Source organism: Rhipicephalus sanguineus, chromosome 3 (assembly GCF_013339695.2).
Source record: "Rhipicephalus sanguineus isolate Rsan-2018 chromosome 3, BIME_Rsan_1.4, whole genome shotgun sequence".
NCBI classification, from domain to species: Eukaryota; Metazoa; Arthropoda; class Arachnida; order Ixodida; family Ixodidae; genus Rhipicephalus; species Rhipicephalus sanguineus.
The window spans coordinates 140786789-140812191 of NC_051178.1; the positions used below are offsets into that span (position 1 = coordinate 140786789).

Here is a 25403-nt window from a genome sequence, read left to right on the forward strand (position 1 = left end):
CCAAACTGCCACTATTTTGAATGTTTATGGAGCAGTTTAAGTCATTTGTGGTGTCGAATTTACATCTATAAGCGTTTTTATTCTTGTGATGCGACTCATTGAAATGCTCCATGAATTGTGCTGGGAAATAACTATCTTTAAAACATTCAGGTGAACTGACATAACTTAAAAGAAAACAAATTAGTAATGCCGAAATGAGCAAAATACACGCTTGGTACAAAGCACGCGATTTAAGTATTTTTTGTTAATCTGTGTCACAGTTACTCAAGACGACAAAATAGTTTAATGTAACTAGCACTTGCCTGGCGGTAAATAGTCGTCGTCTGCAAAAAAGAAAAAAAAGGTTAGTGACGTTTAAGATAGCGTAATAAAATACATAATAATCCTTTTTTGTTATGTCCCAGAAAGCTTCAGTATTCTACAGCCGTGAAACGTGTGATTGAAACGCACAAATCGATAGAATTAAAAAAAGATGTGACTCGCGCTCGTGCACGCACGTGGTACGTAGTAACAACTAACATGTTCTTATTAATTCTGAAGAATCGTAGACAAATATACAGTAGCATATTCAAAGTTGTCGGGACATACGTTTGTCCGAAGGCAAGAGAATAAACATATTACATGTTTGTCAGGCAGTTTTGCAAAAAATAACTCGTTGTGGTGATGCCCCAGTAGTTGTGCTGGTGTGGCCATGCCTATTTCAAGACATGGTTAATAACGTCGGTCGTTGACAATTCATTGAAATCATTAGTGCTGTTAGATACTGTGAATACATTTGTCTACAAAGTAGTACGGTTTTGAATAGCTGTTGCACCGGAGACATTTCTTACAAAAACCCGTAGCATCATTCATGTGGCTTTCCGGTATCAGTTTCCGAAGCCGTGCACATGCTGTAATTTCTGAGACTAATGTTGAGCAAAGCCTTGGAAATCCGTGTCACATGAGAGTTACCTCATGCGTTCCGCAAATGCACCGCAAAAAGCCAGCAGAAATGCATTCCAGTAATCAGAAGCACAGTTAGACGTAAATTAGAATGAAAGTGTTCGTACGTGTCAACTTCGGCAGCTCGTGGCAAAGATCATTTGGGAAGTTTAGACAAGAGCTAACGCATTCTGTCCGTGCCAGGGTGTTCAATGAATCGTTGCACATTCAGATAAACCAAGACCGTTGTTTTATTTTATTTTGCCTTGCACGGGTCGCGTAATTCTGTTTCTTCAAGATGTCGCGGAAGAAAACAATGGGCGTGAGGAGGAAACCTGACTGCCAGACGACCGTTCGGCCACGACGAATGTTTATCGCGCCCGCGCACTTTCACACCAAACAGGCCTGAAAAGTTGCCACTGTGGACGATTTTACGTAAGATATATAGGCACCGCCACTTTGGGCTGTTAAAAGTTTTCTTGTTTTTGTATATCATGACGTGAAGTGATAAGGTCAGGAAACGTCGAATGCACCAACACATCCGTTTTCATGCGTATACGTCCACCGTAGCACTGTTCGTTTAGTTGCCAGATACAAAACGGTATCAGCCCAATACGGCGGCACCGAAACCCATCCGTGATATAGTCTATAGAGGTGCGAGCAACTCTTTCCATGTTACTGGTACTTAAGGTCCCGCGGCCATCACGCCCGTTCAACAAGTCTGACAGACGTGGGTTATCACGAGGAAAAGGTGTTCCTAACCTGAAAGGGTTCAATTGTGCATCAGCCGCATGCGATAGCTGGTAAACAACGATGTGTGTGCTCGCTTCACTTTTAATTTAGTCGCATATTATTTTCACCCGTGTCGGCCTATGTCGGCGAGACTAGAGTAATAAACGAGAGCTACGTAGCGCCCTCTGGTCAGTGCGCAGCGTTAAACATAGCGAAGTGTTTTCACTCAGAAACACGGTTCTGGGTAAAAGCACTGTTCACTGGTTGTGCACAGCCGAGCAGAAGTGCCATTACAATTTAACCACAAGGTTTTCTTTTTTACTGTACTGAAGCGCTAGGGTACTATTGTAAGGTGTATTTAGGAAATCCGTACCTTTGGTTTTCAAGAACACAATGGCAGCCACGATGATACCGAGCGAAATGAAGAGAGAACTTATAATTATGACGCCCTTGGTTGAGCCGGAATCATAGCTGCAAGTGAGACATCCAACTATTGTAAGTGACTGCAATAGGAATGTTTAAAATACTTCAGCTCAATACGTTCAAGAGTGGTCTTCTTCGGGCTCACTATTTAAAAGCTCCTCTTGCTTTGTAAACACAAAAACACTCTGCGTCCGCCTTTTTGTTTGTTGACCCTATTGCTAAGTACCCCAGCTAGTTTAACAAACAAGCATAAGCACACACTGCGTAATGCATAGGTTTTACTTCATGCTGAGGTAATTATTACGCTCCATCATACCATATTATTCGTATAATGTGCAAAGAGTTTTATAACTTTCACTGGAAAGGTCAGGAATGTTGCAGCGCGTGTGACTGTTATACCAGTTTCAAAAGCTTTCACGCTTCACAGAATTGTCTCGTTCTTTCCTCTGTCAAACAGCTAATGTCAATTCAAACTAATTTTTCTTTGCTTAAACCCAATGTCAAACATAAACGAAAACACTATAAGATTAGAGATACGGATAAGAACATGTTTTGGAGTGCGTAATTTTGACCTATTGGGGTAGCCCTGTACGGGGACATGCCAAGAAAGTGAAGTGAAACACTCGTTTTTTTTTTACTTCATGTTAGGTCCGCTCCATATAAGTGAAGAGCTGTGAGGTAAGGAGCCAAATTGTGTGGGTGGATAGAGTGCGCATTTGTAGCACCCACTTACTGCGCCATAGCGCTCAAGGTATTGGCTTGGGAACAATTACATAATGATTGATTTTAATATTTGTTTAAACCAATCCAAATTCGCATAGACTTAGGAACAGCTGAAACGAGACCTCCGGTATCGCAACAAACCCTGAAGACATTTCTTTCTTCACATATTGACTAAATGCGAAAGAAAGCCTCAAGTTTTTCAACCAGATGTAACGAACACCTTATCCGTTCAGTCGTACTTACGTTGGAGGTGCGGCACCTGAAAGTTTGAAATTCGTTCTTAGCTTTGAAGGACGCAACGACATTTAATTTCGGTAGATGAAACTGCGAATGTTAGTTAAACTGGCTAAAGCAAAATGTTACTTGAAGCACGAAGGTCTTGTCATTTGTTTGCTTATTTTGATGCTTCAGCATGGAAAGTGTCACATATTACTCAATATAAACAACAAAAAACGTGTAGCGGTGCGTATATCTTTTTTAGTACGGCAAATCAAACAAGTTACGCGATGACATTCGCTTGAGGCTTCTCACCCAGCGGCCGTCTCCGTATACAGCTTAACGTGCACAAGCCTCAAGCAGGCTTTAGAACTGTTATAAGTAAGCAAATGCAATTATTCATGAATTATAGAATGATCCCTATGTTTAGCACTGTGGAAACGAAAAGCGCAAATGAAAAAATTCTTCCTCCCCACGCGGCACCCTTAACCTAAATTCTTATTTGGATATTCGACGGTCTTCGTGATTTCACTGTTTGAAATGCACCACTTTCACATAATCGACTTTTCGCTTGATTGCTGTGGCGATGTTCTTCTTCGTAAACGCTTATTACGAAGACCAAGCTAGTGCCTGCAGAGGTTCTGTAGACTTTTTTTAGATCTCTATAAATTGTTTCTGTTGTGCGTATCTAAAACTTTCATAGCCTATGTACACATTTCTCTATGAGTACAAGCCTGTCAAGTGAGAAGTCAGCGGCAGACACTCGAAATGCCATTCTTTCCATCCAATGACACACCCAAGAATTCACACGGCTTATGAAGGTTGTCTTAGAACGTCAGTCGATAATCTACATCACGGGGTCTCAAACTCACCTCAGCTAGCGGGCCGCAGTAACAAAATTTAGTCCCGCAAGGGTCGGGACAGTAAAGAAAATTAAAAGGGGAGGGGGATGGAGTGTAAGATTGAACAATATGTCATCTTAAGCTCCCATTAAAAAAAAAAAAGCCTTCCTCATATATGAGCCTTCTTTCTGAGAGAGGTTTTGAGTCGGGATTCCAGAAATGTATCGACACCGATCTTCAGAATGGCCAAAATCTGTATTCCGACTCTAAAATTATTAGAGTTGTTTCACTGTTATGTTTCAACACATAATGACCACAAGGCGTGACTCACGAAAAGAAAAGCTTGAGGCCAGTTACAACTGGGGAAAAGGCGAGAAAATAATTAGAGTTGCACTTAACACAATCACACAACCTCATTCATTCTGAAGAACTATATAACTGCGAGAGTTCTGAACACACTGTTTTGATACCTGTCAAGCCCTAGCTGCGACGAGGGAAGAAATGTCCGCATTACATTCCGTGATCTCATTGAGCCAAGAACATTCGAAAAGAAACCTGTCCAACGGCCTTGCCCGCCAAGTTCGTTTCTGGTGCGGACAGCTGTCCACTGCGGGATGAAAGCTCATGAACGTACATATTACGAAAGTTTAAAAAATATGGGGCGAAGGCATTCATGTGCCGGCCGGGTCGCTATAGTGAACTTTCCGCGGGCTACGTGTTTGACACCCATGATATACATTTTACTATCATAGATATATATAGTCATGCAGACGCGTGTACATCGATGAAATCTATAAGAAATATTGGCACGTGCACTTTACGCTGTCACTGTATTTGTTTTTTTGTTTTTCATATACGAAACAGCCTAATAAAGAGGCTGCGAAGAATAAGCTGCACATTCGACTTCAAAGGCACATAAAACGTGTCTTCAATTCACTGGCTCTTTCCCGTTCTTTCCAAACTCCAATGTCAAAGCTGCGCCTTCAAAAGAGGTCGTCACAAAGGTTGCTTTTTCTCACAAGGCCACTCACAAAATAAATAAATTTTCCGATAATGACAAAAAAAAAAGAATCTGCTCAAGGCAAGCGTGCGCTTACCGTGTATATCTGGAGACGGTGCCCTTTCAACGTTTACGACACTCCGGCGTTTGGCCGCTTGGCGCTCGGTGTCTTCGGTGCACGGTAAATTGCAGGTCAAGCAATAAATAATAAAAAGACGTAAATATTTTCGCTCTACAAGCCATTTCGCGCTGATACCATTTCTCACAAACGGCGCCACGAGCAGCATGGAAGTAAGCACAATGCGCCCAGTGCCATATACAAAGAAATGCTTTTTCGAAGGGCGCGGTAAAACACGAAGCGAAGCTTCGGACAGCAATGCTTCTGCGTCAACGGCCCTTGCATGGCCCATAAAAACCACCAGCACAGGTCCTCGCTAAAAATGGTGCCGATATCTACTTGACTCGACAAAAGACGCACGTGGAATGTATTGGGTAGCATTTGAACAACGCTTAAATCTCGTGTTCTGGGCAACGTTATACTGCTCAACGGGGATCGCACGATAAGCAGAAGACAAAAAAAGATGCGCGTGCCTTTCGGGCTTTTGTGTATACCAAGGCCCCGATAAGACACAAGGGCTACTAGCGGCGTTTTATCGCCGACACATTTTAATCCCTCTCAAAATTTTCGCGTGTACAGACGCTTTTACGTAAGGCATATGGGCGCCGTCACGTTGGGCTGTTAAAGGAACGTTTTCTTATTTTGGTATGTCGTGACGTGAATTGATAAGGTCAGGAAACGTCGAATGCCCAAACCCAACCGTGTTCGTGCGTATGCGTCCACCGTATGGCACTGTTCGTTCAGTTGTTCAAGATACAAAACGGCAAGATTAACAGCCTAATAGGCGGCGCCGAAACCCATCCCTAAGTTATTCTATACTCCTGCGCCCAGTGCGACATGCAACACGGGAGCGCGTGGCAGAAAGGCATCTCGAGATTTAATTTGCCCTTCTGATTATACTTTGCACTTGATGTTATCAACCTACATTGCAATGCGAGCGGCAGCAAATGAATGTCACGAAAAACCGGAACCACCCCCAAGATGATTACTGCGATGAATTGTCAGCGCGGCAATGACCAAGCATTTGAACAGCACTGAAAAACCTCGCCATCTACGGAGTGATAAATCGCTGTGCACACATTATGCCGAAGTGTACGGAATGCGCAAAAGCGCAAAAACGCGCCTCCGAGTACGAGTCGGGATTTCCGTCATATTGAAATATGTCTCGCGTAAACCTCGAGCCTGCGATGGTCGTGACGTGCAATTTCTCTTCGGCGTTCCAGGATACAAAAAACAAGGCCTCGGCATACTCTTTTTAAGACAAATGCTGCTGCTTAGGAATAGCAGAACGTTTTGCAATATGTACACACCATTATCGATTCAGTTTAACTGCTGTGGCCTTATAAGAGAGCCATAATATACTGAGCACGTTCATATATCAAGTCAGGGTGCATAGAAGCTGCCTAAATTGTTGAATTGGTCTGGCGTGGATTCGAATTCCTACACAGGAACGCTTACACTGACGCGTAATTACACCCTTTGATACAACTCTTCGAAGGAGAGCAGCCTTTTAAATATCGATAAAAGTGCCGCGAGGAAGGGCATTTGTGCATTACTGAAATCGATAAACTTGCTCAGTACATTATTAATTGCAGCACGTTCATACCGTCACTATTGATCATAAGAACTACGTAAGAGACAGACAGTTATAAAATTTAGGCAGTTTGTTGATGAAGTACAAATCGATCGCGATAGTCAAAGTGTTTAAAGATATAGCGAACAATGTGGGCCACCGCAGTAATTGTAGAGGGCTGAAACCACAGATTACAATTTTTTTGCACGCTTCGCGGCTGATTCAGTTGCATTCTTGCGTGCTTTTCTCAATACAGTATGTTCAGTTGAGAAAAATTGCGGTCCAGTGATTATTACTTTACGCACGAAAGGCAAGGATGCTTCACTCGGCTTTGGAAAAGCGCCCCTAAGCAGGCTTCTTGATAAAATTAGGCTCAGCGAGTGTTTTATTCAAATATTTTATACAGCCGAGATATATTATCTGAGCTATCGTACGCGATTATAATGAAGGAAGTGCTGATATTTTGGTAACCCGGGTCTGGTTAGAAAAGCAGCACAAACGCGTATCTGTACTTCCTGATTTGGTTTGATGCGTATGTTGCCAATGAGGCCGTTACCCAAACTGAAGACGCCGGGCTCAGTACTAGATTTCTGAAGCCGTTGAACCACACCGCGTATTTACACGAATTTAGTGATCCTTCTGTGTACACCGTGACTGTCTCCTTTTAAAGAAATGACAGTAGCAAACGCATGTATGTTGGTTCATTCCGACTACTGCCGACCGTTAAGGCGCTTCTCATGAAAATTGATAACTGTCAGAAAAGCCAGGGTAGGTGCTAGTTGGTTGTGCACAGTTGTAATTGGCAGAGCGCTACTAAGACAACAACAACAACAACAACAACAACAACAACAACAACAACAACAATAATAATAATAATAATAATAATAATAATAATAATAATAATAATAATAATAATAATAATAATAATAATAATAATAATAATAACGAGAAAGAAGCACAAATGGACAGAACTTGTTGTGTTCGCTTGTGCTTCTTCATCTGTCGTTATTTTTTGTGTGTGTTTTTGTAGCGTGCTCCAAGTTTCAACTATGAATAACTGTCATCAACATCAGAGTGTCAAGAACGTACACAGGAAAATGTATTGATCCTGTTTTCAATCGGCGGATATAATGATATTAACTTCAACTACATTGCTATCTCTCGTCAAATAATCGTCACTTCGCATTTTTATTCATACTTTTAGGTACAGGTGAAATCTCTAATTAGAAACTATATTTAGCATCACTGCCGAACTTTGCTGTCAATATTTCTCTTCTAACTTGTATCGAGTGCGCAGGTATTCATTAACTTCACAAAGCATTGCATTGCCTCATGTAGCACCTCGTTCGAAGCACATAGTCTAACTTTTCTGCATATTTACCAACTCTCACGAGTATCTTACCAGCCTCACTTGAATTTGACGTCCTGCGGAAGGTTGCAGGCCATTGATGTGTCTATGTTTTCCTCACGCGACCCACGAAGCATGCCAATGGCAGGGATGTTTCTGAAGAGATGTTTCTGAAGTAGCAAAACCAGTCGAGCTCTTTACAACAAAGCGTACTCTGAATTACGAGCCAATGAGGAAAAGACAATCGATGTCATCCGATGTGCATAAAAGAAAAATGCTGAAGATTCATTCTCCTCTGTTAGCTTAATCAAACTTCGACGTTTTGCCAGACAGCTACGGAACAAAAAGAAGAAAAAGAACGATCCCGAAAAAGTTACACGTCACAACCTGCAAATAAAATAGCCTATCCATTACTCATACTAGGTATAGTGTTTAAATGAGGGCAGTCTTCACAACAACGTAAGCTTTGATTACGTATGTACATGCATCATGAATGTGTTATGCGTAATTATTTCTGTTTCATGAAATATTGTTTACATTACGCATTTCTGCACAACTGATTTCGCACATAGAAAAATGTCCGTATTTACATAGCACTCACACGAATGGAGCATGATCGGCTACTCTCCACAGCAGTCACAATTTGTTGAGAGAATTTAAAGTGGCAATATAAGCTATTGCCACTCAGCACGTATTTGAGAAATAGCTGTCGTGACATCGTCAAACTATATTTCGCAATTATATGACAGTCGAGGAAGGATTAAACGTACTATGCCAGCCAATTGACAATCCTCGTGAATACATAAGCCCCAGCGTGCCGAGGGCCTATACAGGTTAGAAAGCGCTTCCTGCTCACAATCTTTAGGGTACTTTTTATCGCAAGATCGAAAGCTGAAATATAATACGTATATTGTTTATGAATTTATTTGTGTCTTTTTTTTGGCTGCGCACACGCAGTTAACAGGTTGCGAAAAAAGGAATCGAGCTTACTTCCTCCGGGTTCACACTGGCGCTCTTGATTTCCCATTTTTTCTGGTGCCCCAGGTTGCCGAGGAGTCACGTCCTTCGTTTTTTCAGTGCTAATTCTGGTACTGAAGCGTGAGCCCGCTTCGCTTGTCTTCGTGTGAAGAAGAAAAGCTGTGGGATTGAAAGAAACGCGTTTACCATTAAAGAAAATCAACTGGTGATTTACAATAGGTATCGATGAGAGAACCTCTGGTGTGAAGAAACTATAAAACAAGTAACGCTTTAACGGCCATGCACACCTGAAACAAAAAGGCAGCATCTCTTACTGCTCAATTTGTTTTGTACGCGCTGCACTGCGCGGTTCACTTATCTAGTTGCACCAAAAAGACTGAGAAAAGAATAATATTCCTCCTTTATAAACTTTTGCAAGCAGATTAATACGCTAGCTCTTTGGGGCACTCGTAGCTGGCTCTGTGACAACATCGCAGAGCGAAAAGTTGAGCATCCAAACAAACCAAAGACACGCTTTCTTACTTAATTTCTTTCAACGGGAGGTTTCAAGGGCAACAGCCAAACTCTCTTTCGACAAGATCACTCAAACTCTTGTGGGTGTTCTAATCAGTACAGCAAACGCACAGTTCTCTTTGAACGAAAGATCATTTGGACGTAGGCCCCGCCCTGTAGCCGATAAAACAGATGTTGTGCAACTGGAAATCACAAAAGAATCATACGCCACCAGCTAATAGGTACCAAGTTGTTGACTCAGAAGCAGAAATCGAAGAGACACTTCGCTGTTGAGTCTTTGTCCCATGAATAAAATGAGCTACAAACAAATATTCCATCTTTCCTTTTAAAGTATTTCATCAGACGGTGCGCTATTGTTGTAGCTCATGAAATTCTGAATGAATGTTTGCTGCAGGCCGCTGGGCCTCCTCTACCGATTCGCTTGGCCTGAGGCAAAAAAAAACAACAAAATGCTCATCGCTCCATTTGTTGGGGTCTTCACAGAAGTCTGCAAAAAGGATTTAAAAAGCGCGGGCACTGCACTTCGTTTCGCCTTGCTGAACATTAAGCAGCAAAGAAGCCTTTCATCCAACGAGAGTGCTTAGCCAATCCATTTGAAAGTGCTTATGTGAAGAAAAGCTAGAATAAAAAAGTCCAACTCGCGCGAATTAAAAAGCGTTCTATATACCTCTAGCTAACTTCCCGAGTCCCGGACTTATTGAGGTTCTCGTCGTCTTGTGACGGTATTGAATTCCTTTTCATAGAGCTTCTCTTGATCCCACGTTACTGGTTCGAATTTGGTTGGCGCGGTTAGAAATTTCTCGCGCGTTGCGAAAAATGGAACGAAGCGCAGCCTTGAAAATGGAACAAGAAATAACAAATGCAGTAAATTGTTCACATAATTGACTTCAATGCAGTCAATGATACAATATGATAGGGTGAGCAACCGTAATTCAAGCGTAGGTCGAGATGTTCGAAAACGTGTTCAATCAAGTAGAAAAGGTATTCGATAAAGCTATGTTGCCTCATAAAATCTCTGCATCAGTCGCAATGTCTGGGTACTTTTTTTGTTGTTTCTTTTTGTTAGCTTTCGAGAAATTAACATGTGCTGCTAACTGCGCCGTTGCTATCTGTGTCATTAACACTAGGAAACTCGTTTGTTCTATGTATAAAACTCTAGGATTATTCAAGCATTTAACTCCATGTAGTTGCATTTGTCTTTTCTGAAGTTAACGCTGAGTTGGAAACCGTGTTTTTCTTGTCTTCTTTGAAGCCGACTGCGCTGACCGCGCACTTCTAAGCACATCTCTGTTCCTATTGGATTCTCTCTAACTGCGTAATTAGACATAAGTACTTTACGAACTGAATTAGAATGTTTAATAAATTTTCAACAAGTCATCTCATGTGTGAAGAGCTAAGCGAACGGGCTCATGGCAAATAGAAATTTAGCAAATCCTACATCACTGATTCTTCTTGAACTAGGGGAGTGCGGTCAAGCGTCAATATCTACTTCAACATCGAGCAGTACATGTGATGTCGACGTAGGTTTGACGACACTTCGCACATCGGAAAGGCCATATAATTGTTACGGAATAAAATTTTAAAATTGTTTCCTAATACTAGCAATAGGTCAAACCACATTCTAATGCACACGTATTTACGTCGCACCTAAGCTCATGACAACTCTGTTCTTACCGAATGTACTAAAAGATTGTTTCTTCTAGATAAATGACAACAGAATAAAAGGTTAATCTTGCCATTTTGAGCATTGACTTCAATCGTCCACGGAGCTAACCAGAGCAACTTTGTTGTAAATAGTAATGCTGCCTTAAAACTCATTTTTTCTCTCTACAACTTCATGCGGACTGGTACATGCGGCAATGCAAGTTTTAGCTCTTTATGTACAAAGGTTATGAATACATATTTGGTGATGAATACATATTTGGCGAATACATATTTGGTATATGGTGATGAATACATATTTTTGCAAAGGTGTCGTTGCACCTTCGCAATATCACTTTTGCAGTGGCACGTGTGCCCCATCACAATGGAAAGTGTTGCTGCCGTTTTTTTTTCTCAGTAATGGACTTGTTCGCCTTCAGTATTTTAATCTTCTCATTTACTCATTCTCAAGTGAACATACCGACGTTGTATACGCTATGCTTCTCTTTGCAATAGACCCGAGAAGTGCCACGTACAATGCCGATCGATGATTTCATCGTTTCTGTGTTGATAATAACCAGTTCAATTTCGCACTCAGAACTTCTTCATATTGATCTCCAATGCTTCTTTGCCGCCCAGTAAACTGAGTGCATGTCCTGTGGTAACGGGCTTTCGTAATCCTTACTTACGCAAGACACCACTATGCGGTCTTGCACGGCTCTACTGTCGCAGATGCGTCACTTCACTTTGATGCGTCGCATGAAGACCAGAAGGAGCAGAGTCCACAGCCTTTGTTAACAGCAGGGGAACTACTCAAGAGACGTATTTCTGCCTGTGCACAGGACAATACCCTCCTCCTCCCCCCATATATATATATATATATATATATATATATATATATATATATATATATATATATATATATATATATATATATATATATATATATATATATATATCATACTGGCATCTTCACGTTGAGGTTACCGAGCTGAGTTACGGAGTTTTTCTCTTTTCACCGTTTAGGAAGCATAAAACTGTTGCTGCCTCGATGAAATAGACCTAGCTGCTACAGTGAAACCACACTGCATTGTCCGCAATAACATTCTTATACACGTCGTTTTCCCAGGCTACAGTCAAGCCTGAGATGAGTTTCAGAATATGACGTCATGCGAGTCCCGTTTCCGTTCTTACTTGAGACTGCACAAATGGTCGCGCGTGGCCAGCATCGCTGATGAGTTACGTTTTCCGCAACGAGTAGTAATGTGGATATACATTACATCACAGTAAGAGCAGTGGGGGGAGGGGTGCAAACTGGGCTGTTATGAAATAACAGAGAACTAAGGCAAACGTTTCTTCAGTGCGGTCGACCTTTTATGCTACCAACTTCAATTTCGTGTTCTTTCTTTCTTTCATTTATCCATTTATTGTTAAAAGACGAAAAGAAAGATGTATGTCGAAAGGTATTAAAATCTTACAAACCTAGCACCATTACGCATTTCCTAGGGTCACTTATGTAGTTTGCGAATGTTGCTTGTACAGCAAAACAAACTGTGAAGAACGCCAATGAAAACTACTCACGAACTACATTTTGAACTATTTATTTCACGGTGCACACTCATACCGCGAAAGTGAGGCCAAGCAGTCAGCAGTCGGAGATGTAGCCAGAAGTGTATTTCGTGGAGGGGCGGCGTTTCTTCTCCCCTTTATGTAGTCTGTGTGTTTGTATGTGCTGTGCTCATGTGTATATTATACATGCAAAATGTAAAATATATATATACATTGGGGGCAGGCGTTTGAACCCCCTCCTTCAACTACCACCCTTTCACCCGACTGGACACGTCAATACAAGCTGTAGTAAAGTCACAGCAGACAGGCAAAAGGTATCCGAGATGACGCGCCGTAAAGTGCGCTACGAAATATCTGGGCGTTACATAGAACAGTTTCCCGAAATTGGACGTATATCTGTCGGATGTGCTTCTAAATTAAACGCCAAAGTATTTCCAATATATTTCATAGCCGCACATTCTTGAACTGAGACTGGTCTTGCGTTTTCTTTCCAGGCAGAAATAACGTACAACTGTTCGGGTTCAATTTCACCTTTCGAACATGCGCAATAAATTTGAAAAGTTGGAGAGTTAATTAGTGAATATTTCTGAGTGGCCACCACGAGACTATGGTTTGTCGCACAGTTACATAACATCCCCTTTTTCAGGTAATCGCACTCAACGAACAAATTTGAACTTATGCTACAAGCGATGTTGCTTTGAAAATTTATTTGACTATTGAAATGAAAATACAATATTTGCAAGAGTATTTCGTTAATGCAGAGTCCGAAATTTCATTGCGCGAATGTAGGTGCAAGCTGTCGTTATAAGGGCAGAGCCAACGTTGTCTCATTTTAGCATCGCAATAAGTGTACCGCTGCCGGGAAAGTAGGCCAAATCTGCTCTCGGAAATTTCACTTACGATCGTCGCGTCTACATCGACACGACGCACCTGTTACTTTCATTGCGATTACAGGCACAGACAAGCACACGTGCGCAACCTCCAAGCTACAACAACATTAGGCTCATGGGAAATATGAGCCGGCTGGCCCTGGAAACCATGCCAGCTGCTCACAAGCGAAACATTCAATAACTTTTCATTATTCATCCTGGCAGTTAATCGGCCCTTATCTTAAGCCGTTATGTTAAAATATCGTATGTATCCGATATAGCTTTTAATTTGTACCACAAACTGTACCATGGAGCAATTTCTGAATATTCGGAAAACCGGAAGAGGTTGCTCGACCGGAAGTGCTTGGAAGAAAAACAAGAGTGTCACTCGTTACCCGCGCTACTAATAGCGTCATCTTTATTCTACAATTTCGAGCAGGCCTAAAGCAATAGGTTTTCAGACAAAATGGAAGGGTCTTATGCCACGGCTACCTCACGTTGCATCTAAGTGATTTCACGCCTGCGTGTCTGCGAACAATAACGCTTTGCTGCCGCGGTGACACTGAGCTTGCTTGTCCTGTTCTCGTGTTCTAAGTATTCCATCATGCTGGCGCACCAACTTTTCCATTAGAGCACCTTGCCGAGCATACGACGTCCATGCGTTCAACACGCAGATCAATCTTTGTTTCCCCTTCCCTGCTTGTGAGACAAATGGGGGCGATGCAGGAGAGCTGATTGCACGCCGACTTGCGAAGAATACTTGAAGTTTAGTATTTTTAAAAGACGGATTGGGCCGGAAGCGCAGCTGCCGCGAACGAATGACGGTTCTGGCTCAGAAAATATGAAGAAACAGCGAATACTTACAGCAGGCAACTCGCTCGCTTGCTTGCTTGTGCTTTATTCTTGGCTCCTACCCACTGCTGGGGATTGGCCATGAAAGCGGCGGTTAATATAAGGAGAAAATTTTTTTAGTTGAGACGAACGACGAAGAATGAATCAGTTGCCTATGGTATGCACAAAAATTGAATGTCTAGCTCATACAGCAATAAATATGAGAATAATACAAAAATATGGAAAACAATCGACTATTGAGAGGAATTCCGAAGTACCAAATTTTGATTGGGAATAAATTAACGAGGAATTCTTCTTGTGTCGCTAAGAAATTCGCATATAGCTAAGCAGACGTTCCCGTTGCTGCGGCCCAGAGAAGATGCCCCAAGGGAAAGAATATTTTGAGAATTCAGAGTAATTCTCAGCTCCCGAACGAAGGTCGTCTTCCTTTTTCCTTTCCTTACTAGAGCTTTTCGTCAGTGTTTCATCTTCTTCCTTATGAAGCATCACCTGACACGCGGCTTTGTCTGTTCGGCCAAGTATAGGGAGTACCTGTATTATCGCTGCCAACGATAAAGTGAGAAAATTATGATATCGGTGTGACGGCAGTTCTAATCAGTAGTTCAGGTCACGAAAGAAATAATGTACGCAACCCACGAAGGCATGAAAATGAATTCTAGATTCCAGGAGAATCTCATGGGACTTCCGCATTGCTATGCAAGGGAAGCATTAAAAAAATATATGCGCGGAGGAACAATGTGGTGAAAGTTCGCGCTCAAACAGAAATTTTCCCCTAATGTTCTACGAACGTTTCCACGAGGGCCCATGCGGTCGTCAAGCCAGTACTGTCTAAGCTCGGGCGACGTTACTGGTTCCACCACTGCTGATCACCTGAATTTTTGTTTTTTCTTTTTGCAACATTTTGTTTCATGTAGGAGCAAAGACAGCGACATGGAGCGTAGGCAGTCGTTTGTTCTCACATAGAGCATAAGCAGTCGTTTTTTCTCATGCACTTGTTTTCTAATCATCATCGCTTTCTCTCTCGCTAACTAACTAACTAACTAACTAACTAACTAACTAACTAACTAACTAACTAACTAACTAACTAACTAACTAACTAACTAACTAACTAACTAACTAACTGACTGACTGACTGACTGACTGACTGACTGACTGACTGACTGACTGGCCAACTCACTCACTCACTCACTCACTCACTCACTCACTCACTCACTCACTCACTCACTCACTCACTCACTCACTCACTCACTCACTCACTCACTCGCTCGCTCGCTCACTCACTCACTCACTCACTCACTCACTCACTCACTCACTCACTCACTCACTCACTCACTCACTCACTCACTCACTCACACAATGAAATATTTGACAGACAATCATTGGATTGAGGCTGAGTGGAGATATTATCCCATCTTTAGTATTTTTGAGGCATTGCCTGCAGTGTTGTACTTCCTCGTTCTTTAGTTTGTAATTCTTTGTTTTATTTTTTTTATTTGTGGCGCTTATTTACTTGATTGGTTGGCTGGGTTTCTTCGATTCCGTCTTTTGCTTTTCTTGCTGTATGAATGAATAGACGGACATTGTACCCCCTTTGCGGAACACGGTTAGAAGTGGCCTATGAAGACATTGCCTTCAAAGAAATGACAGGCGAGGTTTCGAATGTCGCTCGGCCGACACGCGGGAGATTACTGACCATTTTAAAGCACGTGCCTCTCGAAGGCCTCTTTCTTTTTTTCGTATTCCTCGAACCCAGTGGAACATCGAGACAAAAGGGTTTTCCCTAATACTAGAGATCTACACTGCTTCAATGCTTCGATATGATGTATACCGCCGCAAGTGCAAGCGATGTCTGAAGCTAAGTGTTGTCTGGACATCACCCCGTATTCCGCAATCTCCATGCTTCACCTCAAGCATCGCTTACTCGTGAGCCCTTGAGCTCCAGCAGTTGCGGAGCAACACTCTACGGTGGTGAATAACGTTTTCTGCCAAGCGGTTTGCCTTCTTTCCGTGCAAACTGTACGATCGGCTATTGCCTGTTTTGCCCTTGGGAAATGTCTTCAGCAATAACTCTTATTCTATACTGCTTGGCCCTATGCACTTTGACCAGTTATGGGTAAATGCTTTTGGTATACGGATACATTTCATTATAAGTGTTACGTCGTATATTTGTTAACTTTCCTGCCGTATAGTTTGTCTGTTTGCTTGTTTGTGTGCCGTCTGGCTCACCTACCTTTCACGTCACTTTGATGGCTTAGTTTATTGACCGATAGATGTATATGGAGATATTGTCTGAGCATTTCGGAAGGTTGGATTGATTACTGCCTTTGATGGTAACAACTGTGCGCTCGCCATGCCGTCTGCGCATTGAGAACAGACAGAAGCGCCGCCGTCCAAGCGAAAGGCTTTTATAGTCTGGCACTATACCGACGAGAGGTGGTTCTCGTAGGAAATCACTGTTGTACAACTTACCAGGCGGTCGATTACTCACGAAACACTGCAACGATCGGGACGAACGAAACTGATATTCAGAGAAATCGTAAAATGCAACGCCGAGAAGACCGAGCTGTTTCGAGAATAGCAACTTCTGCCTGCTACTCGGTCTGTTGTGTTGAAACATTGTGGGCAGTACGAAAAATTGAAATATTTTTCAGACATCTCGTTTGGTTCGTTGTGCGCGGTTCGGTAAACAGTGCGTCGTGAACCATGGATAAGGCCGCAGACACACTGAATTCTGACGACTTATTGAACGTTAGAGTTGGGAGAAAGTGACTGCTGGAGTAACGTGGGCAGAAGGAATGTGACCGCTGAAGCTAAGAGCGTGCAATTCTTCTGTTTTGAATCGAAGTGTATAACCGTATTAAAAACTTCGGCAAAACTACGGAAAACAGCGATATTCCTTCCAGGTTTAACGAGGTCTCTTCAAGTCCATAAATCTTTATCCGCGTCGACTTCGTCTGGCTTTGTACAAAAAGTTCAGTTAAGAACTAACGCATGTTTTTTGTTAGTTTTTTTTATTGGAACAATCGATAGTGCACCCCACACGTGCTGGGGATATTGTGAATTCGTATGCCACAGACGGCAAGTTGTTGTTTTTTTTTTTCGTGCTTTTTCGTTTTCCTTTATTCCATAACAACGTCTGTTCAGTTAAAACTACAAACAACATCCACAGTGTTTTCCCTCACTTCACTATCTGAGAGCTTCATATGGTTGAGTGGATCAGTTTCCCTTCCTTCGCTCGTACTCTTTGTATTGTATCTTACATGTTCTTTATATGAACTGTACCGTTTTATACACGGACTAACCTGTTTTCTGGAGGCAGCTATTCATCTGACCACTGATAATACGATGTGTATCCGTTCACTAAGCTCATTATTAGATACGGCTCACTGGTCCGAGCCGCTAGGCAAATACTCACTTGAGAAAGACTAACGAAAACACCGTCTGCGCGAAAATCGGATTATCTTATTTACGCATCGTATAATACGTGCAGCCGCTATCAAAACAGCCTGCTTTCCTTGTCCGGGATGAAGCCTTTTCGTATTTAAACATGTGGATTTTTTGAGGAAAAAGTAAGGGTTAATAAACTTCGCACAAATGCATCAGGGACATTCTTCCCCCATTCCTAACAAAGTAACACAGCATAGAGGTTTTAACCTGCAGCAGAGCCGGTACTTCAACCCCCCGTTTTTGGAGCAATATCATTAAAGACGACGATATTAAAGGAAAGTCTAGCTCATGGCACACAAAATTAATAATTTTGGAGGGAGCATACAAGTCAATATCTTTAAGTTCTTCGTGCTTGAGCGCGTGCGCATTATTAGCAAATCGCTTTTTCTTACAAAACAACGTCTGCTCGGCTCTATTACGAAAACGTGCGTCACATGACTTATACAGTTTGAATGTCACTCATTGTCTTTACGAACGCGGCCTCCGTAATTAACTCTCCACCTCATTACTTTTTCAATCTAGTTGGATTACGTGTTTTCATCAGGCAGGGGTAGCCTGTCAATCTGGCAACTGCAGTTGCCTCGCCTGTTCGTGTATTTCACTCTTCATGAATCTTCTACCAAACGTCCGTAAGTTTACAGTCGCGTCGATGTTCGAGTAATTCAGAGTCGCGAGGCCTACTAGCCAACTCATCTCGGTCATTAGAAAAACATTGTCTTCTACACAAAGGCGTACAGAAATCCTCGCCTTTGTAGGTTCCTATCCATAACCTTCGTTGCGACAGCGAAGCGCCGTCAGGACCAAATAAGTGCTCCAGGTCGCCATTTTTTTCACATTCTCTGCACAGTGGATAGGCATATCGCCCAGCTTTGAAGGCGCGTTCGATGGTGCAGACAGAAACTTTCCCTATTCTATAGACTCTCGCTGCTTCTATTTGATAAATCCCGTTCACTACACAAGCCCTGTGTAACTGTTTCCTGCCACTAAAAGTACAGACTGAAGGTTGCGCACTTTTCCTCGGATTTCGAAAAACAAGTGTATAACACTCACTCGAACGTAGTTTCCCCATTAATTTTGGAAAGATCTTCTTTCTTCATGGCACCCAATACTTTCCCGCAAATTGAAATCTAGTGGTACGTGTCTCGTCTGCTGTCGAAACGCCAAACACAGCCTTTAGAACATTGCATACAATATCTTTAAAATATTACATGCACACACGCACACACACACGCGCGCGCGCGCGCACAGACAGACGCACATAAGCGCGCAAGCATGCAACAGAAAAAAAAAATCGGCAGATCCCACGCAGTGCGGGAATCGATGTAATGCGAAGCAGCCAGCAAAGAGCTGCATACTTCGCCTTCTTTGTCATTGAGGCTAATGAAGTCATTCATGTCGTGACATCTAGTTCGCCATATATCGCGAGATTGTCATACATCCATGCGTGTATAATCTGGTATATGCCATGCTAATGAAACATATATTCTGCTACATATATAGGATGCGTAACCTGCTATTCCAGCGCACCATGAGCGTGGCACGTAAGTCATGCTGTACATGACATACGTGTCATGATTCTCATGTTAGGGCCTCTTATTTAGGTTCGTGACACAGTCACGTCACGAGATACCAATTTTGGTGTATATCAAGCTAGCGAAACTGCCGCCAGCGCACCATGAGCGTGGCACGTAAGTCATACTGTGCATGACATGCGTTTCACGATTTTCATGTTACCACCTGTTATTTGTGTTCGTCACACAGTCACGTCGCGCGATACCAATTTTGGTATATATCAAGCTAGCGAAACGACCGCCAGCGCACCATCAGCGTGGCACGTAAGTCATACTGTGCATGACATGCGTGTCATAATTTTCATGTTAACACTTGTTATTTGTGTTCGTCACACAGTCACGTCGCGCGATACCAATTTTGGTATATATCAAGCTAGCGAAACGACCGCCAGCGCACCATGAGCGTGGCACGTAAGTCATGATGTACATGACATGCGTGTCATGATTTTCATGTTATGATTTTCATGTTAATTCCTGTTATTTGTGTTCGTCACACAGCTACGTCGCGAGATACCTATTTTGATGTATATCAAGCTAGCGAAACGACCGCCAGCGCACCATGAGCGTGGCTCGTAAGTCATGCTTTGCATGACATGTGTGTCATGATTTTCATGTTACACCTGTTATTTGTGTTCGTCACACAGTCACGTCGCGCGATACCAATTTTGGTATATAGCAAACTAATGAAACGGCCGCAAGAGCACCAAAACAGTGGCATGCAAATCATGTCGTTCATGACATGGATATCATGATTTTATGTTATGACCTGCCATTTATGTTCGTCATAAAGTCATGTGTCGCCATACCAATTTTGGTGTAAATGCAACTAACGAAACGGCCAGGAGAGCACAAAGTCGTAGGCGGCTAGATAGATAGATAGATAGATAGATAGATAGATAGATAGATAGATAGATAGATAGATAGATAGATAGATAGATAGATAGATAGATAGATAGATAGATAGATAGATAGATAGATAGATAGATAGATAGATAGATAGATAGATAGATAGATAGATAGATAGATAGATAGATAGATAGATAGATAGATAGATACGCTCAAAGTCGCAGAAGTTCGCTAAGAAATGCTTCGCATTTAAAAAAAACAAGGGACAGACGCTTGTCTCTCCAGTTTGTTTTCATTCTAGTGTGATGTATGTGCGTGCTTGCGCTTACTTATTATGTGGCTGGAGTCGTGAGCGTGGCTGCTGTCGCGTGAAAACGCCATCAGAACATTTCCGCAAAAATCAAGCTCACACGCACCTCTATAGCGATAAGACATCCAGCCTGTTTTCCATACGCAGTACCCCAACGAAATTAACACCGCACCTTCCGGTATATGCGCCGGATTGCGGAAGTGCTGACCACGGTTCTGCACTGGAGCATATGCACCACGTGCACGCTGCTGCGCGAGCTACTCTCAGAGAGCGTAAGAAACAAATAAAAAAACGAGACAGAATAGTCCAAACCTTCGGATTGGGACACGTAGTTGCCAGATGCCGAAGTCATCAGCGCGCTTGTTCGCAGCGTTAACCTAATTATTTCGACACTGATACTCCCGCCCATCGTAACGCCGGAGGCTCGCTTCTGTACACCCTATATCTAAACTATCATCTGTCTGCAGCTGCGGCATATCCTGTTTCTATTTGCGTTTCACTTTTCACAGTCCGAATATTGCCACGCGCGCTTCTTTTTCTGTTTTCATGTAACCGACCCGTTACACGTGTAACGACTGCCTTGTGCGTTCCGCACCGAAATTTAGAACATTCCCGATTATTTTAGATTGTTCTGATCAGCTTGAGCGCGCAACGCGAACAGTAGAGTTTATTCTGGAACAAACGCGGCCGCCAACGTTAACGCTTTGACACGCTACGCACACAGTTGTGTACACCACTTGTTTTTTTTTTCTGTTTATATCAACTAGGGGCTAAGAACGAGCTAGATATATCGAGCTTTGAATGAATTGAACGTCCTGCGTAATAAATTTGTCTTCATTTAACTTCATTTTGCAGTGCACTGATCCATATGATCACTTTGCTGAAGGAACTACCACGTTCGACGCGCCGCTTCCTGCGAGCCATGTGAAAAGTATAAGTTTTCTTTGCTCAAAATAGACATAACAAAAACTGAACTTGCACTGCAATTCTTGCCTGAAATTTCATTCTATTTATGCCGAAACAGACCATCAATGACTGCAGGATAAATATTTATTTAATTACAACTTAATTAAGATTAGCTACTATAAACCCATAAATTAACATATTATGCTGTTATTCTTGTAGCAACAGACTACTGAGTGCCTTGAAACAACGTTGTATAGAATTTACCTATTTACATACAGTTCTTCATAGGTGGCGTTTGAAAGGATTGAGGTTGGTTTCTTCGATCTCACATGATCAGATTACCGACGGCCGACGACTGCGATTGCCGCTATCAGTGTATCAGCGTGTATTGCTTATACTTTCGCCTCTCATTTCCTGGGCACAAGTATGCTCAATAAAGAGTTACGTCTTTAACAGCCCGACTGCTTGCTTCTTCGCCGTCACGACCACGTGTCAATATTGCGCTCCCCACTTTTGCGTCTTCCTCTGGCGCTACACCATGGTTCGTCTGTTCCCCTCACATAATCCCTCTGTCCGTACCTTTTCCGTCGCGTCGCAGCGCCCTACGGCGGAGCGCGTAGCAATCACGGGCCCGTGTCGTTCGCAGGCTGCGCGCCGCTCCTCCGAGCCTCGGTTCAAAGCCCGTCCGTCGCCTCGTCCGCGAGGACACGCTTGCCGCGCCGGGCGCGTCCCTACCGTGCAGCCTCTTTTCCTCCTGCGGCGCCCAAATCACCTCTTCGCCTCCAAGCCTGGATCAAAGATATGCCTCTTCGTGGGAAGAGCTCCTAGTCAAGCCACTGCACGCAAGTTTTCCTCATTGTGGGTCGCTGCGCTGCGTGCGACAAAACTTGCGAAGATAGTTTGTTCTCTTTCCCCGCGCCTGTGGATTCCGGACGATGCTGCATCTCTTCCGGCGAAAGTTCGGAGCAATAGCTTTGTGAACGGGGCAGCTGCAAAGGTCCTCGCGCGTTTTTTTTTTTTTCTTCGAAAGGATATCTGAGGCGCGTTACGTTAATTTTCGTCGTCTTCCCAATTAGGTCAGAGCTTCCCGGAAATAATTTTTCGTGCCTACAACCGTTCGTAAGAAGTGTTAAATTAGGGCTGATTTAGTATTAATAATTAGTATTTAAAAAAAGAGTTATCTTTATCTGAAAGCAGCCTCGAAGCTTTTAAACCTAAGCAAAACTCTCCACAGGGGAAAAAAATGCGTAGTGTACTTAAGGAGAATATACGCAGTAAACGTCTAGTCGGGTGAACTGTGTGGCCCACCGAGAAGTTTACGCGCGGGAAACAAGGAGTTTCACTGCGTAGGAAAACAAAAAGGCGAAACACCGAAAAGTCCTCAAGTTCAAGTTATTGGATGCAAAGCAGTCGTTAGATTGTCGCTTTGTCGAGCTGAAGAAACGACATCGCAGCGTACTCGGCGATAAGCGTAGGAGAGAAGGAGCACCCACATCTGACGCAGTGGTCGAAGGGGGGAAGGAGACGTGACAGTGAAAAAAAAAAGTTCGCGAAGGACAATGTCGAGCAAGTTGTCTTCGTTGTCAGAGGCGGTCGCCTCGCCGCGAAAACCCGTAGTCTACATGTTGCAGAGATGGTCGATGTTGGTCGTCGAAACTTAAAAAAAAGAAAGCAGGAGCAGGCCGTTGCAACAGAACCTCCACCATGTTTCTACGGGGACTGATTCCCGCCATCGTGTACGTGTGCTTGTGGACCACCTGCCTCCTCTCCACAAACCTCGGTGAGTTGATGCAGCTCTCGCCGTATGTCCAGTTGGCATCAAAAGTTTAGAGACCGCTACATCTGAGAAAACAGTGACTTTCCCAGCAATCTTCTTTTTTACTGTATGCCGTCTAACTGCACTTGTAGTACATGCTGTTAGTGCGTTTTAGAACAGGCCGGAAATCTAAATTTCAGGCTACATGCCGAAGTAGCCGGAACATTCAGCTTTTTCTTGTGACTCGTGGTCGCTAAACTTTCGAAGCTGACTGCACCATCAGAAGCGGTCCTCGCCACTGCGCCGAACGGCCAGTGACGCAACTAACGAGTTAATCGATCAAAGCTGTACATAGTACGCCGTGGGCAAGCCAGAAGGAAACATAACTTTTTGTGTGTGTGTGTCAGACAACTGTATATGGCAGCAATGCCGAGAAGTCTGACGGCTTTGTGAAATAGCTTTGACCACACGATACCATAAAGTGCAATGAAGTGCACGAGGTTTTCAATTTTCCTAAAGTAGTGTTGCATTTTCTCCGTTCCTTCCGACTAAAGTGCGCAAGCAGAGGGTTATCCATTACGAAAGCTGTACACCAGAAAGAGGGAGGGTTGATGGCTGTTCATCAAATGTATACCAGCAGTTTCGCAACAGTGGTTTACCATTTCAAGGTTACTTAAGAGTGCTTGAGAATGGAATACGAAGACGAAGAAGAATAAACTAAAACTCAGCGCTAGAGCACATTATACAATTTTGTTACTCTGTGCACATTGTCAGAATTATGGGGAGAGAAAGTACTCAAGTACAAATTACATAATACAATTGATGATGCGTTAAAAAAGCGGGCTGCACATTTTTTGAAAACTCGGCGGCTGCGGCTGCTGTTCCACACTCGAGCCTCATTTTAAATGTGTTTTTTTTTTTTCGTTGCTATTTGACATTATGCCTTCTTGCCCAAAGTTAACGTTAGAGAAACCCAAAGTCACGTCGATGCATCTCCATTCAAGATCACAGATGCGCAAGTTTGGATGTGACCTCTACTTAGCAAGTGTTATGTGGACTTCTAGGAATGCTATGTGGTGACCTTATTGAGTACCTAGATCGTGCTTTCGGTGCATGTATTATCACTGTGACCCGATCTGTGTACTCGAGAGCTTAGTATGCGTACTGTCTGCAGTTATTTTCTTCTTTTCGATGAGCACTGCTCGGAATTTGAAATAATCGGCCAGAAAAAGGCTTACCTACCATTTTTTTTTAATTCGACAAAATATTGTCATCATAATGCCGAAGGTAGTATTGAGAGCGCATTTGGTCGAAACATTGCAGTCTGCAGATTTGTCGCAATTTTACTTCAAATTTTCATTTATTCACACGGTGCCGAAGAGAACGCGTTTTGTGGTTTATGCTCCTTTTTTTTTTTCAATCATTATAAACGTGTCTTCACGCTTTCAGACACCTCTGCTTTTGTTAAACTAGTAATGCCTCGAACTTTTAAATGCGCACACGGAAGTGCAGTCAAGTTTTGACAGGCTTAGCAAATTTTGCCATTGCATAAAGTCTTTGCATTTGCATTTAAAGCGTTTGCATTTTAGCATAAACATTTTAATGAGAGTGTGTTGCTTATATCTATAACGTTCATTTTAAGCCTGATAAATGGTACTGCTCCTGGAATGCCGGCTCTTAAGAGTGTTCTACTTTTTATCTGATCATGCGTAGTTATGTCTCTCTCCTACCTGTTTCTCTTCCTCTGCTCGAACTTGTTTCTTTGGCAAAGCACTGCCAGTGCTTATACAATCAGCCACGAGTTACGGTCTTTCCGGTATGAAGTACAGCCGCCTGACAAGGTGAAGGAACGATTTTTGAGATGCGAAGCAGCTCTTTGACTAGCCTGTGTAACGCTGTCCCTCCGTCCGCACAAACGCGAGGCAACGCGCTTCCCTCGGCGCAGATGTTGGAGCGGTGCCAAGTAGGTCACGCCGCAGCTGGGCGTTGACGTCACGCTCCCCTCGCACGCTTCCCTCGCACGCTTCCCTCGCACGTGCGCGTGTACGTCACTCCCTTTCTCAGCCGCCGGAGCGCCCGCAGCTGCCGGCTCCAACGCCCGCTCACCTCCCGTGTCTGCGTTTCAAACAAACGTTTACACCAGTAAACGCTACACCGAGTTTCGCTTCAAACGAATCTTCCAGCGCTCACCGCAGCACCTGCGTTAGCGCCGTTCAACCCGTGACGCCACCCGTGCGCAACGCTGCTGC

General features: G+C 43.1%; 2 protein-coding genes across 2 annotated transcripts in view; both read left to right on the forward strand.

Moving 5' to 3' along the window:
- LOC119385905 (uncharacterized) overlaps positions 1-13668 on the forward strand; it is a 55817-nt gene extending 42149 nt beyond the window's left edge. The window contains exon 5 of the mRNA XM_049414151.1: positions 13552-13668. Within this exon, the coding sequence (XP_049270108.1) occupies positions 13552-13668 (117 nt within the window). The remainder of the gene's footprint in view (positions 1-13551) is intronic.
- An 8415-nt stretch (positions 13669-22083) lies between these two features.
- Positions 22084-25403, forward strand: part of LOC119387294 (neuronal acetylcholine receptor subunit alpha-10) — a 139206-nt gene continuing 135886 nt past the window's right edge. Inside the window, exon 1 of the mRNA XM_037654634.2 lies at positions 22084-23178. Within this exon, the coding sequence (XP_037510562.1) occupies positions 23103-23178 (76 nt within the window). The 5' untranslated portion in view covers positions 22084-23102. The remainder of the gene's footprint in view (positions 23179-25403) is intronic.